We start from the raw sequence: 16,349 nt of genomic DNA on the forward strand, positions 1-16,349 counted from the left end.
GGTCTCTCTTACATCTCCACTTGAATAAAACCCTGTAAAAGATCACGGTTTCTTACAGTTTGATCAAGGGCTGATAGAAAGTGTGAACTTTTTTGTATTTTTAAAGTTGAGTCAGAGTATAATTTGGAAATTCTGTAGTCCAGATTTATCACAGAGAAGGCTTTTTTATTTTACTATCTTCTTGAAAGTATTCACTTTCTACCAAATGATGAATTTAAGCTTTACAAGGCTTAGGTGGTTTTCATTCAAAGAATGTCTTCAAAAGAATATTTGAAGTTTTCATTTAATAACCAGTGAAAGAAATAGATTTGGATTGAAATTATTTCTTCCCTATCTATTCTTTACCAAACTGGCTTTTCTGTCATCATTCCTGTGTGCTTTGTTCTAGCTCTGATGTGGTGCTCCGTAATACTTTCGTTTGACTCTTATTGTGTGACTTGATTTGAATAGGTCTTTGTCCTGGACGAAAATTATCAGGCTACTAGAGATTGGGAAAATGTCTTTATTTTAGTTCTGCTACACTCAGGGGAATCTAGTAGCAATAATGAATCTATATTATAATTTTTGTTATGGAAATTAGATTAAAAAAACAATATACATTGTCCTAAAACATACCTTACAGTGTAGTTTTGCATATTCTTCGTCTTATAAATTTTCGTTGGACATATTCTATGATTTGAGATGCCATTTAATGAATAAAACAAAGCACTTTTATTATGATTTAATGTTTTCCAGATGAAGGTAATGAAACAGAGGTACAGCCACAGCAAAACAGCCAGTTAATGTGGAAACAAGGTCGACAACTACTCAGACAGTAAGTATCCCGTGGCCAAACAAAGAAAAGTATGTTTCCATCAGGAGATATATATATATATATGTATGTATTTTGTTTTTGGCATTTTCAACTCAGAATAATTTTATCTCTTTTATCATTAGACTGCTGGTATGAAAAAGCTTAATTGAATTATTGTTCCTTTTTCATAGTAAACATTTTTCCCCCTGTGGTAGAATTTATTTTTCATTAAATATTCATAAGAATTACCAAGAATAAATTTTCTTTTTATAATTTTAACTTAGAGTGTACTTTTAAGCTTCTAAATTTTAATATACACTATGTTTACATTTGAAAGAATTCTGAGGTGCCTGGGTGGCTTAGTCATTTAAGTGTCTACCTTCAGTTCAAGTCATGATCCCAGGGTCCTGGGATCGAGCCCTGCATTGGGCTCCCTGCTCAGCGGAGAGCCTACTTCTTCCTCTACCCCGCCCCCTGCTTCTGCTTTCTCTTTCTCTCTCTCTCAAATAAATAAATAAAATCTTAAAAAAAAAAAAAAGAATTCTTTACCCTTAAAGTTACTTTTTGCATCTTTTATACCTGAACATACGTATGTCTTAATGTAAGTCTAATCAATATTTAGATGTAATTTTGGTTATGTTTTTAAACTTCCTATTTTAAATAGATTGAAGAACTTTTTTAATTTCCCAATTTGCAAATATTGCACTAACATGTACTTTCTCCTATAAAATGTGTATTTGAGACTATTAAAAGGAAACAAAGCTGGAATGAGGTTCAGATGTCAGGTGGTAGGCTAAATCCACTTAACCAGCTCACTGCCTGATCCTTGCATATCACATTTGAAATTGGTATTCTGATTTGTGCTTCATTAAAATGAAATTTACTTACCTGTTTTTGGATTTTTGAGTTTCCTGTGAGTAATCTACACCAATGGTTTCCAGAGTGGATTTGTGCCAGCCATTCCTTTTGACTATGGGAAGAGCATATTAAAATGTCTCCTTTTATGTATTATCTATTCAATGTTAGGGAAAAAAATGAGAATTCACTAACATTTAATAAGTGGTTTTCATAGTGCCCTCACCTTGGTCTTAAATATGACATATACATTCTTTTTTCATAAATGTGTTTTTAAAGTGCTCATTTTCTTTTTTATGAGAAGTGGTTATTGTAGTAAGCAATCTGAGAGATAATTTTCAAAAACTTCAAAAGACTCATAATCTGCCCTTTTAAAGTAAAGGTGACATTTTGTCAATGAATAAGGAGGTAGCTATTTAGTAAAGCCGACTTACCATAGAAAGAGCGTTTTTGAAAAAGTTACCTGTAATGTGATTTTGTTGCCAAAGAAAGGTATATATCAAATGTTTGTTTAGAACAGAAAAACATAACACCTTTCTGTTGGTTTATAAGAAGAACTGATTAAATTCAAGAAAGTTAAACATTTATTATCCAAATTTTAATCAAAACCTTTCTATAAATATTGGATAGTATTGAAAAATGAGTATCTTGGTTTGATAAGATATACTTACTCCATTTGGGTCACATATTCTTGTGAAACATGTCTTTGAGCTGAAATCTATTAATACCAGATCTTGAAGTAAACTGACCTCAGACTGGTTATCTTATCCACCTTTATTTTCTCTTTAATTTCATAGACTTGATGCTTACTTATAGGTTCATGCCTAATATTTGTCACATTTGTTAATGACATTAGTAATGACATTTGCTTTTTTCATGTTCCTTTTGGTCATTTTGGTCACCTTGTTGTTAGTGGGTATCGAGTGCCTTCCGTGTGCCGCCCACTGTACTAGGTGTGTCGCTTTTAGGGGGAAGAAAACTGAGGCTGAGGAGAATTAAAGTACACAGGAAGAAAGCGGCAGAAATGGGCTTTAGACCCAGATCTTGTTCTCTTTTTTCCTGTTCTGCTGCCTCTCTGTAACACACACACCCACGTGCACACAGGCATCCCACATCCACAGTTGAATTGTGGGCTATTTTTATTTTAGAGTTGTCTTAGGATAAAGGCTTCCGTTCTGTAGAAATTACTCTTTGGAATATATCTTCATGTATGTCATGGAGGAAACCAAATATGCTAGAAAAACCCTCTCTAGATCTCAAACAGTTGATTCGATAATATATCAGGAATGTAAAAAAAAAAAAAACAAACCCTAGTGGTTATAATAATTACTATTGTAAGAATCTGAGAGTGAGTTTGCTGCCTAGAAGAAAGAATGTGCTATTAGGTATATTAAGGACCAGCTTCTTCTTATGATAAATGTAATGAATGGTGTATTGTATAGTTCTTTGATTTTTTTCAGTGACCATAGAGGCTGGTACTGCAAGAGACAGCTCCATCTGCAGCTGGAAGATTATTTATTAGCAAGTCTTACTAGCATAGTACTGTACTGTTAAGTCTTACACAGGCAATGAATTTAAAGAAATACTTTTATTTACATATTAAGTTATAGAATACTGATTCCAATATGACTGAATTGTAAGGATCTTCTTCACACGCAGGTATCTACAGGAGGTGGGTTACACAGATACCATTCTAGATGTGAAATCTAAACGAGTGCGAGCTTTGTTGGGCTTTTCAAGTGATGTCACTGACAGGGAAGATGACAAAAATCAGGATTCAGTTATAAATGGCACAGAGGCCGAAGTTAAAGAGACAGCAATGATTGGGTAAGTATTTTGTCTAGAAAGGGTTTTAGCTAAAATTTTAGTTCTTATCAGATATTTTTGGTTTATGGGTGACACTTGAGATACTCGCAATTTTAGATACTGCTACAGAAATAATTTATTATGAAGTTTAATTAAAAAATTGAAATTTAGTTTGGTAGAAGATTACCCATAGGGATTAGAGTTATTTGTGATTATTTTAAGAATATTTTTAAGGTACTTTTATTTCCTTGAAATGTATAGGTTTAATACAGATTTTAATATCTTGAAGCTCAGTTACTTACTATTAGAACTTCACAAAAGATCATCTTTTGTAGATTCAGTTCAAATCTTGAAAAAGTGAAATTCATTCCTGGTGACCTAGAAATCCTATAAATTCCTCAAATTTTTTAGAAGTAAATGTTTTCGTAACCATTTGTGTATTTAATAATAATGTAACTCATCTTTCCTTTCAAAAATATCTATTTAAGTGTGTATTTTTAATTGATAGAGCAAGTGTGAAAAATTCAATAGCTGTTTGAAGCATTTTGTTTTGCTCTTTGGATCATGTGTCATACAATTACATGTAATTCTGCTTAAAATGAACATGAGTAGTTAAATAAGGACATTCTTTATTGAAAAGAAATTTGGCATGATTCTTAAATAAAAAGCCAAAGATTCTGTGAAGGTCTGAATATTATTTTGCTTCATTTTACTGCATGTTTGGGCTATAAGAATGGTTTTAATTGAACTCTGTACATTTTCTAGTAAGAACATAGTTTCTGTTATTTGGAACATTAACTAAAATTATGGGATTTAGGTAAAGGTTCAAACATAGGACTTCTATAAACAAACTTCTATAAACAAATGTCATTGGAGCCTTCTTAAATATATTCATTAATATTTAAGACTATATTAACTTATTTATACAAATGTAAGATTAGATTGTTTCTTTGTGTAGGCATAGACAGTGTAGACCTTATTCCTGGTTATAGTTTTACCTGAAGGATTATCGTAAGTCATTATAAAGATGTTCAGAAAAGACCACTCTAGTTGTCTTGTGTTTAGCCCTCGACCTGTCTTTTGGAATTGAGAAGGGTATTATTCTGAATCTGTCTGATTTATGTAGGGGTGGAGAATAGGGTGGAAGACACCAAAAACATAGCTCTCAGTAGATCTGAAATTTAAGATTTATCTGTTTTGAAAATTTTGCCTATAGTCATGGCTAATTTTTTTTAAGAAAATGCCTTCTTACCTAAAACATTTCGTAATGAACTGGAGAGAAATCATCCTATTCTGGCCATTAGGAAATTGTTTACTGAATTTATTTTGAGGGCACTAAATTAAAATCTTATGTATTTGAAAAGTCAATCATTTCGAAAAGGTTAATGGTTTATTCATTAACAGGATCAAGTTTTGTAGTAATATTAATTTGACTAAGTTGTTTTTAGTAACTTTATGTGTGTATTTGTCTTTTTCAGTTCCTTAGCTGTTCAGTAGAACTATAAGATTGTGTCAGAGAAAACTGACATATCTACTAGTTATATTCTAGTTATAGAAATTTACATTTCAGAGCAAGAGTTGCAGAGAGGAAAAGAAGAAAAATAGAAGTAGAGGTAGTAAGAAAAATATTTTTAAAAAGAAAGACATTAAGATTGACTTGATCAAAAGAATACTGAATCAGGAGCAGGAGTTCTTTATATTACCATTAACCTAAATAGATATGATTTCAAAGTACTTTTAAAAGAGTAACCACTGCCTATTGTGCTTTGCCAATTAAAATCTATGGAAATATAATGGATAAGAATCAGTGCAGTTCATAACATGATTTGAGGTATCATAGTTACAGTGTAAACAGAAGTTAGTGCCACATGTGGACTCTTCTGCTGAGTTAAAAATATTAACTGAGCAAGCTGTACATGTTTTAAACCAGAAAATCCGAGTTAACAGATTCTGCCTCCGTGCTGGATAATTTCAAATTCCTTGAAAGTGCAGCTGCAGATTTCAGTGATGAAGATGAAGATGATGACATTGATGGAAGAGAGAAAAGCATCATTGATACTTCAACGGTGAGTTGGATACACAGATACTAATATTTTTAGGGATCATTATGCTTACTTTAAAAATATCCCAAGTGAAAAAAAATTTTTTTAAATCCATATGCTTCAACCTAAACCCTTAACTTTTTTTCATGAATTTGGGGAAATTTAATCTAAGAGTGTTTAGTATTGAGTTCAAATTCAAGAATATTTTTGGGATGGTGGCTTTTTCTTAAAAGGTCCCTACTCTCTGGGACACCTGGCTGGCTCATGGTAGAGCACATGACTCTTGATCTCAGGGTTGTGAGTTCTAGCCCCACGCTGGGTAGAGAGATTACTTACAAAAATTTAAAAAATCTTTAAAGTCCTCACTCTTTGACTTGTTAACTCATTAAACATTTTGATAGTTTGATAGAGCTGGTGAATATGGTAAAAATGTGTATGTTATAATAATGCAGTGTTATTGGTGCTATAAGACAGTAGAACTGACAGACCCATTATGGTACCTGATAGTGACTGGCATCACGTCTAATCGATGCAGTTTTGTCTCTTTTGTCTGGGTTGCTCTGGTGGTAGATGGTTGTTAAAATTTTTAGAACTGTTCCATTAGATTTCTTCAAACTTGTTTGAAGTTAATTCCGTAGTTTTGTTTAGATCTTTATAGGTTTATTGACTTTCCCATGGTAGTTTCTTGGAATAAGAGGTGTCTCTTGCTTCTTCTTCTCCCTTCTCTCACCTTCAACTCCTCCTGTTTTTTTTTTTTCTTTCTTCTCTTTTTTTCTCCCTACTTTTTCCTCCTTCTCCTCTCTTCTCTCTCCTTCCTTTCTCCTCCTCTCTTTTTAAAGTAATATATGAGGGCATGCTTTGGTTTGTCTAGGAAAATGTTTACATTTCCTCTTCCATGTTTATTTAAGAAGAGTAAGGAAGAAAGCAAGGTAGTGAAGCCGACTGGACCTTGAGTTGAAAGCTTTGGATTTAAGTCCCGGTTCTGTCACTAATTATCTGTGCTTCTTAGCCTTCAGGCTTAGTTTTTTAGTTTGTAAAATGGGGATTATAAATACCCATCTTATCTTCAGAGGATTTTGTGAGCAGTAAATGAGATGGTGTATATGAAAAATGATATAAATGCTTTCTGGGTGTAACTTCTCTGTCCTTTATATCCTCTGCTTCCATCAGAGACTCTCAAATTATTACTTCCAGATTATTGTTTCCCTGAGCCACTCTGCAGTAGTATTCTGCTGATCCAGACTTGCCATGGATAGTATTTGAACTTCAAGTAGTCACCCCCAATTTTTCTTATCCAAACAGGTAGTAATAGCATGTGTTTTAATTTACTGTAGTAAAAGAAAATGCCTAAACTTGTATGATACCTTTTCTCTGTCCTATTCATTTGGAAGTTTTGTATTGCTTTGTGATTTCTATGGGCTGATTGCATTGAGATATTATTTTCCCATCAAAATACTTTATTCATAGCTCAGTGGTAAATGATGACTGATTATGATGATTTAAGTATTAAGTATAGTCTTACTAGAAATTCCTAACCATAAACTGGTTTCTGTGTAAGTAATCAAATTCATAAAGCTCCTCTCTTGCAGTTAGTGCAGATTGTAGCAATTCTATGACCAAGCAGTGAAGGCATAGCTAATTAACCCCATTTGAGCATGGAGTCAAACGTCCTTTTAGTTTTTCAGGAAAAAAAAATATCTCTAAACAAATAAGTGCTTTCTTTGTAATAGCTTTGCTAATTTTTAGGATATATTACATTAATTTTCACAGCTGCAGGCTAACAGCTACATACCAAATGGACCTTCACAGTCTAACTCTATGTAGCAATGAGTAAGCAAGACTTAAAAGATGTATTGCAATGCTATAGAAAGAGAGAATGGCTGAAAATCATCCTATTAAAATGTTTAATACAACGAACAGGTTTTTAAACTGTTGTTTTATTCCTTTAATCAAAATAGTTTGGTAGATTCAACTAGGAAAATACAGAAACATAGCTATTAGTAACTGTCATTTCTGTGTAGCCACATATGCTTTCTCTTCTTGCTCTTTACCCTCTGTTGGAGTTTGATTGTTCTTTGGGTTACATTCTGGATCATTTCCCTCTTCTTTATCTCCTCCTTCCTCATGATCAACCTCTTCACCTTATTTTTCTTTACCATCATTGTTTTGCATTCTCACCATGGTATCATTAGTTAAGTGTAATAATGATCTTGAAATTATACATGTGTATAAAAAGTGATCAGCTTTAAAATATTTGAAGGATAACTTCACCAGCAAGATTTACCCTCCACATTCAGATACTTGAGGAGGAAAAGGAATGGGATTAAGAATCATTAACTATTGTGTTGGAATGGGATTAAGAATCATTAACTGTTGTGTTAGTCACAGTTCCATCCCCATCTGTGTTATGTTTCTTCTAATAGTTTTCATTGTGCCCATCTATCCCTTTTTCTAATCTTCATGGCACCCTGTGCAACCCATAACTTTTTTTGTGTTTGCCTTAATTCTTAAGTTGACTTCTAAACTCATTGGAGGTAGGAGTGGAGTGGAACCCGAGATGTAAGGAAAAGTAATATATACTTACTACAACAAACCCCACCCTTTCCCATTTACTAATCCTACTCTCTGTTGATAACCACACTTTTCTTCTATGCCTAACCATTAAAAACACAGGCGTTTTTATTTATTTAAGTGGGGGACTTGATAGACAGTGTGGCCTGCAGCTTGCCACATCTTCATTCATAAGGTTATATGGAGGAGAAGAAACCTAGAAACAGATTTGTTCCCAAGGCGTTAGTTTTGTGACTTAATACCACATTTAGTAATTAGAATGTTGAAAATACATCCAGTCTTTCAATTTAAGTTTCCAGATACCTCTGTATTTTCCCTGTCCTTTTCGTCAGGCATTGAGAACAAGAATTCTCTATCTACAGGGTATTGGTGATGGTCCCTCTAATTCATATCTGGTGTCCCATCAGGGTCGGGGAAAGGGAGGAATCAAGCCTCTTGGGTAAAAGAAGATGGATTAGGCAGTGTGTTTGTTTGTGGAACAGTGAAGGTCAGCGTCTTCTATTGGTGTAACCCCTCTGAGATACTTTTCTCCCTTAGTTTGGCTGCCCAGGGAGAATTAGAAGAAATTTTTAGCATATGGTTACAAGAGAATACACCTTCAGCATGGGTTTTCTGTACACAGTATGTCAAACTGGTCTTGCTTTTTGTGTGTTTAATAGATTTGCTAGATGGGAGATTGGAATATGCTGTAAACATAAAAGTATGTCTGGTTTTAGGGAAATACTCTAAATAGTTAAACCAGTTATTCTAGCAGCATTGAACAATCCTTGCTTTCTCCTATTCGGTTTTTATATATACCAGGACAGTGAAGGCAGATTAGGTTTCATCTACTGCACCAGCTTTCTTCTGATAGTGGCTTCCTGGAGTGCTACACTGAGAAGGATTTTTTTTTTTTTAATTTCAAGTTAGTTAATATATAATGCAGTATTGGTTTCAGGAATAGAATTTAGTGATTCGTCACTTACATATAATACCTAACGCTCATCGTAACAAGTGCCCTCCTTAATGCCCATCACCCATTTTGCCCATCCTCCCACCCACCACCCCGCCAGCAACCCTGTTTGTTCTTTACGGTTAAGAGTCTCTTACGGTTTCCCTTCCTCTCTGTTTTTATCTTACTTTATTTTTCCTTCCCTTCCCCTATATTCATCTCTTTTGTTTCTTAAATTCCACAAATGAATGAAATCATACGATATTGATCTTTCTCTGACTGACTTACTTCACTTAGGATTATACTGTCTAGCTCTATCCATGTTGTTGCAAATGGCAAGATTTCATTTTTTTGTTGGCTGAGTAATATTCCATTATATATGTATATACCACATCTTCTTTATCCATTCATTTGTTGATGAACTTTTGGGCTGTTTTCATAATGTGGCTGTTGTTCATAGTGCTGCTATAAATATTGGGGTACATGTCCTCCTTTGAATCAGCATTTTTGTATCCTTTGGATAAATACCTAGTAGTGCAGTTGCTGGGTTGTAGGGTAGTTCCTTGTTTAACTTTTTGAGGAACTTCCATACTGTTTCACTGAAAAGGATTTCTGAGGCTGTATCTGATCTTAGATGAAAACTGCTGTAATTGTTAAGTGATACCACAAATGAGCATGAGAACAGGGTCTTACAAGTCAGGTATTTGTTATCTCTTAGAGTCTGTTTCTAGACTCTGTATTCTGTCCTATTGATCACTCTGTTGAACCCTTATAATTTTAATCCACTCACAGTAACCCCACTCTCAGTAACCCAGCAATAAAGTTTGATCAGATCATGCTATTTCCATTTTGCATGAAGCGAAGAAGCTGAAGCCTGGAAAAGCTGAGATAGTCCATTTTATCAAAAGAAGCTGCAAACCATTCATCCTAATTTCTTTGGGCTTCTGGTGGTGGAGGGGACCAAAAAGAAGATAATTCATAAAGAATTTTGGCATACAAATCTCAAAAATTATCTCTGCATGCATTAAGCCTAAATTTCAGTCCTCCAACTGGATTTGTGATTCCAGAGATATTCCTCAATACATAAAACAACATAGCAGCCCTTATCAGATTTGCTATTAAATCTAAGTCAAGTCCCGCTCGGAAAGATCAGTATTTTAGAAAAAATTTGAATTATAGAGAGTTATTAGGGAAAACCGATGCAGGGTTGGAACAGTAGAAATACTGGGGGAACCTTTTTTTCCTTCTCTAACACCATACTTTCTAAGACTTGCATGCATTTCTGAGTTTGTAGCTATTATGATTTTAGATTTTGTAAGGGAATTACGTAGTAGAGTTAACATTTATCATGATTATATTCTGTAAAACTCTTGTATTTTATGAAGTGTTTCTCTTTTTGGTTAGATTAGAATGTCTGCACGTTGCACAGACTGCATCCAAGAAATGGAGGATATGGTTGTGTTCTCATAGTACAGTAGTATGTTAGGGACATTTTTCATCTATCTATAATTTAAATACCTATCTTAAATTACAGTGTTTTCAATATATGATTTCATTAGCTTATTTAAAACAAGCCATCATTGAATGAAGTTTAAGTTACTACTTTAAAATGTGTAATGCATATCTTTTTAAAATGATACCTATTTTACATTGAGTTGGTTAAGTATTATAGCTATTTAACATAACAAAGGTATACTTTCTGAAGAAGCCAATAATGGGGTTTTCTCATTCAGTGATAAAGGGATAGTGTTTTCCTTTGTTTAAATTAATTTCATAATATATCCTAGAATTTTAATTTAGCATGTTTTTTCATTAGATTGTTAGGAAAAAAGCATTGCCTGATAGCAGTGAAGATCGAGATACAAAAGAAGCTCTAAAGGAATTTGACTTCTTGGTTACATCAGAAGAAGGAGACAACGAGTCTAGAAGTGCAGGCGATGGAACAGAATGGGGTAAGGAAACATACTGGATCCAGCCGGAGGTGTTAAGTAAATAAAAGAAACTAATATTTTACCAGGAGGGCAACATCTTGAAGAACACTGTAAATTTCTTAAAATGTTGAAATTTTAAACATCCTATGAACTTTTTACTGTTGTCACCTTTTATCCAGGGTGTATATCTGTGTGTGTGTTTAAAGAAAGTTGTACATCTAGTTATCTCATCTTTTTTTTTTTTTTTAGCATAAGTAATATACCATGAAAATAATTTGAATCCATATACAGAATGTTCTATGTTTCCTGCCTAGATAGTAGAACTTGCAAATGTAGATTTTGTGGAAATTGAGCATGAGAATGCAATAAAAGGGTTTTAGAGACTCGTCTCTGGCATCTTCTGTGCATAAAGAAGTATAAATTTTAGAAAACTGTAGTTACTCATTCTAGGCAGATTTCACCAGTTTGTGCAAGGCATAGAGTTTTTTGGTGCAAATTGTTCTAAACAAATTTAATATTTTAAACATCTAACGAGGTAAAGCAAGTATTTGGGGGAAGACTTCTACGGCATAGATTATTCTTCGGGTTTGAAAATGAATTGTTGCTATCAGTAAGGTAGGATTGTGATGAATTCTTCAAAAGTGATCAGTTCTGTCAGGTGTGTGTACATGTAGTATGAATGAGGAAGAGAGAGAGACAGATACTGAGAATAAGAGAAAATTTTCTATTGAGGTTGAAGAATTCCAGGACTCCCTTAGTTGCGGTTTTATGTACTTTAAAGACAGAGGAGGTTAGAGAGTCAGTACCTATCCTAGTTTTAAATTGGGGGCTTTCCTTGGGGCTTTACCTTCAAGAACTCTTATGATGCCATTTCTTTTCCTTTTTTGTGGCAAATATCTGAAGGTAATTATTAAACTGGATAATTAGTCACTGAAATATATAATGGCTATAAAGTGACTAATTCTTTTTTTCTTTTTTGGGGGAGGGGGCAATAGAAAAATTTTGGAAACCCAGGGGAAATTGAAGTAAAGTCTCTTTTCTGAATTGTTACTCCTGAGGTTATATATCAAGTTATTCAGATACTTTAGGCACCAGGTCTACCAATATAGCTAGCTCCACTGTCTACATAGAAGTCTTTCTCTGAGGAGTCGTACATATGCATAAATAATAGTTGGCTTTTTCATTGCCAGTCTTACTGCAAGGGTTTTGCGATTCATTTCTCTCCAAGGAGAGCTGCATTGTTTCTTGTGTCACTTCCTTTGCTTTATAGTGCGAGTCATGGCCCAGAATATTATATGATACATGTGTGTATGTTTCAGGGTAACCTCCTGTGAAGTTACTGGTGAAAACATGAGTGACTGGTCCAACCTTTGAGCTGTCTTACTCTTTAGTAGTGTACTGGGTATTTCTGAGTATGAGTGAATGGAATCTTTCAGTTGACTAGAGGTTTCCTTACCAGGAGTATAGCCTTGTGTGTTTTTAGGATTTTATTATATTCAGAAAATTTCACTTTTAAGCAGTTTAAAAGAACTAGATTGCAAATCCTGTTTAGTTGAATGGACATTTAAACCATTTTAAGTGCTTTATTTATTTCTTTCCTTCCCCCTTAAAAAAGGAGCGAATATGCCTACATTAAGATTCTCATTAGTTTCTGGCAGGTAAATAGATTTTACCACACATCTTCCATGACCTTCCATTACTATTGTTGTGAGTCTGTCGAAGGTTACAGTAAGGCTTAACTTTTAATTTAAAAAACTGAAGACATATTAACATTTTAAATTGTTAGATCTTTCTGGGAAAGAAGAGACTATTTTTATTATTGATAGATTATAGTTAGAACTATAAAAATGTTTAAATTTATTGTGTTTAATCTTTTCAGAGGCCCAGTTAAGTTTTTTGAACTATAGATTGAAATTCAACTTGTTAAAAATAGGTTCCTGTTCGTTCTGATTCATTTTGGTTTATTCCAGTCATTCAACAAATATTGATCAAGTGCTTTCTATGTGCGAAGTCTTTTGGTGAAGATCCCTACCCCTGTGGTCCATATAGTCTAAGAGAATATAGACAATAAGCTTTAAAAAACAAATGATAGAGCATGTCAGAAGGTGATAAATGCTATGGAAAATAGAAAAAGTAGAACAGAGTAAGGAGGATAGAGAGTGTTGGGGTTGGGGTGAAGTGGAGGGGGACAGATTATAATTTAAAATTGTAATGGGATAGATCCCATTGAGGGGGGTAACATTTGGACAAAAGACTCAAAGTTCATTGGTGGGTTAGCAATATGGTATCTAGGGAGGGAATATTCAGGAAAAAGAAAGCCACAGCAAATGCCCCAAGATAGCAGCAGCCTTGGTATGCTTGAGGAATTCAAGGATACCAGAATGGCTAGAGCAGAGTGATTCTAAGGGGAATATGGTAAGAAATAACCAAATCATATAGGACCATACACCACTGGTGAAATGGGGAACCACGGGAGGAATTTGAGCAGAAGGGTGCCATGATCCGACTTTGATTTGAAAGCATCATTCTGGCTTTACTTAGACTATGTAGAGCACCCAGTGTCGATAATGGTCTTGGTGTGAGGGGAGAGGAGACAATTATTGGAGTAATTATAGCAAGAGACAGAGTGATTAGAGAAGTAGCGTATGTGCTAAGTAGTCAGATTCTGGATGTGTTTGCAAGGTAGAAAAAAACAGTATTTTCTGAAATACTTGATGTGAAGTATGAAAGAGAAGGGAGGTTTTTGGTTTGAGCAAATGGAAGGATGATGAAACACTGGATTTGGAAGATCGGGAATTTGATTTTATACATTTAGTCGAGATAATCTGTTAGACTTTTGGAAATGTAGAGTGGGCAGTTGGATATATGAGTCTTGAGTTCAAGCGAGAGTTCTGAGCTAAAACATAATGTTATATGGTATATAAATAATTTTATACTAATATAAAATACATGACACATTCTTTAAATTTTTTTCTCCTGTAATAGTGAAAATTAATGATTGAATTTCTTATCTACTAGGAGCTCAGTTTCCTGTTCCGGAATTTGTAAACTAATAAATCACTTAAATTGCTTTAAATTTTGAATGAAGGTTGAATGATAAGTTTACGAAGTGGTATTTATAAGGCCTGTAAAAAAAAATGATCATTAGTTGATGAACACATGCCAAAAACTTAAAATTTTTAAAGTGAAAAGATTATTGAAGACATTTTATATAATCTCTTAGTAATAATCCTCTCATTACATAAATTAATAAGAAAAAAATTTTTTATGAATCAATCCTAATTGAATAAGAAAATGAGGGCTTCTAGAGTTTTTGAGCTTTATTTACTAAAAGTCACTCAGATCTTCTAGTTTTTTTTTTTTCTATGTCTCTTTCAAGAGAAATTTCTTTTTTTTTTTTTTTAAAGATTTATTTATTTATTCGATAGAGATAGAGACAGCCAGCGAGAGAGGGAACACAAGCAGGGGCAGTGGGAGAGGAAGAAGCAGGCTCATAGCAGAAGAGCCTGATGTGGGGCTCGATCCCAGATCGCCGGGATCACGCCCTGAGCCGAAGGCAGACGCTTAACTGCTGTGCCACCCAGGCACCCCTCAAGAGAAATTTCTTATTACCTAGGAAATTGAATTGATTGTCGTTTCTTAGATATTATATTTTGTGTGGTTTATACATCTAAAGAGTAAGCAATGACTTTTCAAAATTAGTGATACAATGAAGAAAATGGTTTTATGTCGTTCAGTGACATAACAGTGAATTGACTTACAGTGTTCAATATCTATTTAAAAAGGCTGTTTCATTTGTTTCACTCTATTTAGAAAAGGAAGACCAGTGTCTCATGCCTGAAGCCTGGAATGTGGACCAGGGAGTAATTACCAAACTCAAGGAACAATACAAAAAGGAGAGAAAGGGGAAAAAGGGGGTGAAGAGTAAGTGGAAAACATTGTATCTGTAAATCGTAAATCTTGCCTCTTTTACATCCCCCAATTTTTTTTTTTCAATGTTTTCCTAAAACCACTTACTCTTTTTCTTTTCTGCTCCTGATCTCTTTCCTTTTCACCTGCTCTCAGGGGTTGAAATTAAATGGTTAGCTATTTGAGTATGACCTTAAAAAATTAAAACAACCATGCATATGATTATGGAATCATAATATATCCCAATAATACATCTAGAGCCTCATGAGAGTGTGGGACTATATATTCAAAACAGTGATAATTTCATTTTTGAAGTATATATGCTTAATTACCACAATGATTTTTCACTGTTGACAATTTTAAATCTCATTTAGTATGACCCTCTGGCAATCCACCCAAATTATTGCATATTATTTTTGGACTTGGAGACAGAAAGTTAATTTCTACCCCTGAATATTCTATGTGTTCGTAACACACAGTTCATTTGCTCTCACCACTATATACTATATAGGGCACAGAGTCAAATCACAACTTTTAAAAGTGTTTATTTTCTAATTTAATGTATATATTTATATTTATATATATAATAATTTATATATATATGTATAAAACTCATTATACAGATTATTAGGTTTAGCAGTAGAACTAATTAAGTATGTAAAGTGGAAATACAGAGTCTTTCAAGCATCCTGAAAACCATCTAAAACACCTTTTTAGGCTAAACTACCTCCTTGTGCTTCCACTCTCCCTGACACTATGAACATAGGGCTCCCCTTTATGGCAAAAGGAATTGTATCCTTTGGGATATTAAAGTAGTGTAAAGTAAGATTAAAATCCAATTTAGTGAAACATGCATTTAAAAAGTTGGAAAAAGTAGCATAGTCATTCCTGATAAACATTTAAATCTTTGTTTAAAATATCTTAGGTGTTAAAAGTAGTTAGCTTGAATGGATAAAAAGTCAGTGACTATTTTTTATGTTATCATTATACCAACTATTACATAACTGAGAGATGATGTTATTTGATGCCTCCTCAATATAAATTAAATCATGAGAAAGATTAATATTAAAATATAAGAGTATTTTGTAACTTTTATCCAAATGTATGGATAAAAAATTTAATCTTAAACAATAATGAGACATGCTTTATTAGGACTTCTCCAAACCATGGCAAAACCAGTTATACTGAAATTTCAATGCAAATATCATAAATGAGAAAGGAGAATATTTTAATTTTCAGATTGCCTTAAAGTTGATATTTCTTTAAGTCCTTATGCTGCAATAATGAATGTCTTCAAATATAAAACATCTCTTGATTGGAAGGGTATCTAGGTCTTATGTGGAATCCACCTACTATTATATTGATTATTCAGTTCTTGTCAAATATCAAGGCATTGCTGTAGTTGGAATTTAGCCCTTAAGATCTAAAATGGCACCATTTGACTGGAACAGTATTCCTACTAATGGAAGCTATTGGATTTCCTGACTGGGGATTATGATCACTATGCAGGC

General features: G+C 33.7%; 1 protein-coding gene across 2 annotated transcripts in view; it reads left to right on the top strand.

Annotated features, from left to right (window-relative positions):
- Positions 1–16,349, top strand: part of STRN (striatin) — a 102,088-nt gene that overhangs the window by 44,891 nt on the left and 40,848 nt on the right. For both annotated transcript variants that reach the window (XM_045809081.2, XM_045809082.2), the window contains exons 4-8: positions 736–814; positions 3,308–3,475; positions 5,385–5,520; positions 10,815–10,950; positions 14,743–14,853. In XM_045809081.2, the coding sequence (XP_045665037.1) occupies positions 736–814; positions 3,308–3,475; positions 5,385–5,520; positions 10,815–10,950; positions 14,743–14,853 (630 nt within the window). The remainder of the gene's footprint in view (positions 1–735; positions 815–3,307; positions 3,476–5,384; positions 5,521–10,814; positions 10,951–14,742; positions 14,854–16,349) is intronic.

The sequence above is a fragment of the Ursus americanus genome, chromosome 7 (genome assembly GCF_024610735.1).
Source record: "Ursus americanus isolate L20-20 chromosome 7, mUrsAme1.1.p, whole genome shotgun sequence".
NCBI classification, from domain to species: Eukaryota; Metazoa; Chordata; class Mammalia; order Carnivora; family Ursidae; genus Ursus; species Ursus americanus.